Source organism: Phaseolus vulgaris, chromosome 2 (assembly GCF_051622355.1).
Source record: "Phaseolus vulgaris cultivar YP4 chromosome 2, ASM5162235v1, whole genome shotgun sequence".
In the NCBI taxonomy this organism is placed as follows: Eukaryota; Viridiplantae; Streptophyta; class Magnoliopsida; order Fabales; family Fabaceae; genus Phaseolus; species Phaseolus vulgaris.
Window position 1 is genome coordinate 30,241,443 of NC_143499.1, and position 3,558 is coordinate 30,245,000.

The 3,558-nt window shown below is 39.8% G+C and overlaps 1 protein-coding gene across 1 annotated transcript in view; it reads right to left on the bottom strand.

The window, feature by feature from the left end:
* Window positions 1-584: 584 nt before the first annotated feature.
* Window positions 585-3,558, bottom strand: part of LOC137811341 (plant intracellular Ras-group-related LRR protein 3) — a 3,171-nt gene continuing 197 nt past the window's right edge. Inside the window, exons 1-3 of the mRNA XM_068613031.2 lie at window positions 2,962-3,558; window positions 2,122-2,288; window positions 585-1,640 (exon numbers count right to left, since the gene is read on the bottom strand). The exon at window positions 2,962-3,558 is cut by the window's right edge and continues 197 nt beyond it. Of these exons, the coding sequence (XP_068469132.1) occupies window positions 995-1,640; window positions 2,122-2,288; window positions 2,962-3,522 (1,374 nt within the window). The 5' untranslated portion in view covers window positions 3,523-3,558 and the 3' untranslated portion in view covers window positions 585-994. The remainder of the gene's footprint in view (window positions 1,641-2,121; window positions 2,289-2,961) is intronic.

The following is a 3,558-nucleotide window of genomic DNA, read 5'->3' on the forward strand; positions in this document are numbered from 1 at the left end:
ATTAGGCTTAAAGTCCACTTTGTAATAGATCCCAGCCATATGCTACTTATGATATTCAGAAAGATTGAACCAGTGATCTCTTGATCTGTTTATTATTTGATTGAGGTATTATGATCTAAAAAACCTGCAATTCCAACTATTCAATCAAGAACCCATTTATGCTTTGAGCTTTCGGTGTAGGTTAGGATTAACCATTTTATAGGTGGCTCACGGTGCACACAAAAAATTTATACATGAAATTATTGTTCACCGGCAACCTTCTCACAAAGACCACCATTCACTGCGCCGGAAATGCGCCCTCTACACCCATAAAAACTACACAATGTGATTTCAACTTCCCCTTCTGAAGCACACCCAATTCTGATTTTCTATTCAATGACACCTCATCACAGACACATTTACTTACATGATGTGTACTGAAAAAATTTCGCCCTTTCAAAGAGAGCACAGATGTGAAAGTCTTCACAATCTCGACTATCTTATTAAGCAGAGAATCTAACACTACATAAAGGTGCACCATACCAAATATAAGACATTTTATAAGTTTAATGACATTAAAAGAAAAATCCAATTCGATGGAGGGATTAAGAAAATAAAGGATTTCCCTTCGATTCCATGTTCAAGAGAACTATTTGAGAAATGCCAAAAATAAAGAAAACAGAAATAAAGGATCAGTACAAATCCCTTGGGCCATGTCATGCCTCACCTGGACCTACACTGTTGTGTCTTCCGCTTCCCCCATCAACGACAATTAGTGCTAATGGTTGGTGGAAGGATGGAAAATGCGTAGCTCGTTTTGTTGAAGCTGGGAGAGTTTGAAACTGTTCAAGTAAAATACAGAAAAGATAAAATGAAAAACAAGCCTGTTGACACACGGGTATTGATCACATATTTACAATGGTCACAACACAAGTAACCAAAAGCTCTATCGCAAACTATGTACAGCCCACGAAATTACGAAGTCAAACAGAAGATAGGAGAGTAAATACTGAAGTCACAACTTTTGATCCAACCATGGATCACTAGGAGCTTTTCTAGCTCCAAAATATTCTGCAACACTTTCAGAAACCCCAGCAACATTATTTAACAATGAGACTCCCCACGCCAGCCATCCTGTGGGTGCATGCTGATTATTTGTTTCAGTCATGCTTTTCTGTTGAGCTTCTTCAATGAGATCAAGCCACCACTTGGCCATGAACTCCTTGACAGCCTCAACCCCTTGGCTTACAACCTGTATTGGGGGAACTATGATTGGATTCTGGTCCAGGTTGAGCTTTGTTAAGTTTTCGAGCCTACTAAACGTATAAGGAAGGGCTCGGATTTGGTTGTTGCTCAGGTCAAGCTCCCTTAAGTTAACCAGATCACCAAGTGTTTCAGGCAGCTCTGTCATATCGCTGAAATTACTGCTAAGATTTAGATATTCCAGATTTGTGAGTTTCCCAATAGATTGAGGCAGACCATGAAGCTCATTGAAATGAACATCAAGATGCCTGAGAGATTTCATTTCTCCAATGGAAGACGGAAGCAATCGTATTTTATTCAAATGGATCAAGAGCTTCTCCAGGTTAACAAGTCCAAAACCCATGTTCGTTGGCAGACACATTATGTTGTTAAAGCTTGCATCCAGTTCAACTAGTGACCTACAATGGCATTGAAGACGAACATCACAGAAGCACAAAATATAAGTGTCTCGAACTGACCATTTGAAAAGCAAGCTATTAGGTGAAAATATATTATGAATAACTTTATGTTATAGTTCGCACAAGTGCCTTTTGGGCTTGATGTTATGACCACACACATGAATGGGGGCAACAAGAATCAAACTCTAGATCCTTTGGTCAAATAAGCTCACATACCATGTTATGAACAAAGTGAAATACTGGCAACCACTTTTTATTATTAACCAAATCTTTTTTGAAAATCATAAACTTTGTACGTCGATCTCGTTTTTTAATAAACTTAAATCATGATTAGTGTAGTTTTCAATAAATTTTAATTAATAATAGAAAGTATGTTAAAAAGAGTGGATTGGAGAATTTGTTACTAGTACACGTAACATATGACACAAATGGATTTATATTATCTATGAAACTTCAATTTTAGAATGAAGAAGAAAGACACCTGCAAAGAGCAATGGTTTCAGGAAGAGCAGTTAGCTTGTTCCCTGACACATTAAGGATCTTTAGATTAACTAGCAATCCAATGGAATCTGGAAGAAACTCTAAAACATTAGATGAAACATCCAGCTCCACAAGCTTCTGTAGTCCTGCTATTGAATCAGGAATCGCCTGTTTTAATGGCACGAAAACATCCAAAATTATATAAGCTACAATAAAAAATTGAACTATAATCTCTTTCAAATGCTCAACAACAATTGAACCAGTGCAGTTTTGTTTCTTTCTTTTTATTTCATAATAAAAATAAAAATAAAAACAAATAAATGGCAGCAAAGGAAGAGATCTTCATTGTTATCCATACATCGTGATCAACTAATTCAATTTACTGTTATATTATGTACTTAAAATCTTAGACAAGTTACTTCACTTCAAATAACAAGTTTTTTTTTTCGTTTAAGACCTTACCTATCTTCCACATGAAGCAATCCTCCTCAGTAGAACCAAAGTTCAATGAGCATTTAGTGCAACTACATTTAAAGGGTTCAAACTCAACCACTGATTAAACTTAAATCACTTCAGGTCAATAGATTCAAACACTTGGTGGTGGATTTAAAACAAACGCTAAAATATTCTTAAGTATACACTACACGATCCTTCAATTCACACTCAAGACGCAAGAGACTGCATCTGACGCGACGCCTTAATCCTCTAGAACATGAAAACAGGTTCATCACCAAACCCCATTGAGAAGCAAAACACAACATAGGCTATGATCACGTGAATATAAGGTTTTGCGACAATGAAAACAAAACACACAAAGATCGAGACAAAAGACCGTGCATACCTCTAACTGATTCTGAGACAAATTAAGCACGACCAAACCACGAATCTTCCCGAAGGCCTCGGGGAGAATCCTCAACTGGGACCCAGAAAGATCAACCTTTTCCACTTCCTCACTCTCCGCTTTCCTCAAAATCCCAACCACTCCTTCATTCACCTCTTCACCAACCTCTTTCACCGATTGCGCGTAAGCCTCAACCAGCATCTCCTCGGCAGCCCTAAGCTGCTTCACGCACTCCTCGTGCATGTCATCCACTCGCACCAGCGCGTGAAATACCTGCGCCTCGTCGTTGGGCGCGTGGGGGTCGGCGATCTTGGCACGCGCGGCAGCAACGGCGGAGGGGTCCGGGCGGGGGCCGATGGTGCGGAGGAGGGAGAAGGTGTGGGCGACGTTAAGGGTGGAAGCGCGTTGGGTGAGCGAGGGTAACACTTGGGGGTGGTTCAAGTGAGGAAAGAGGGAGAGTAGAGATTGTTGGGAGTGTGTGGGGAGTGGTGGATGCGTGTGTGGATGAAGGTGGTGTAGAAGGTGGGAGAGGAGAGGGAAATCGTTGAGATCGGGATTCATTTTGTTGAAGAAAGAAGAAAGTGTCAAGAAAGTAAA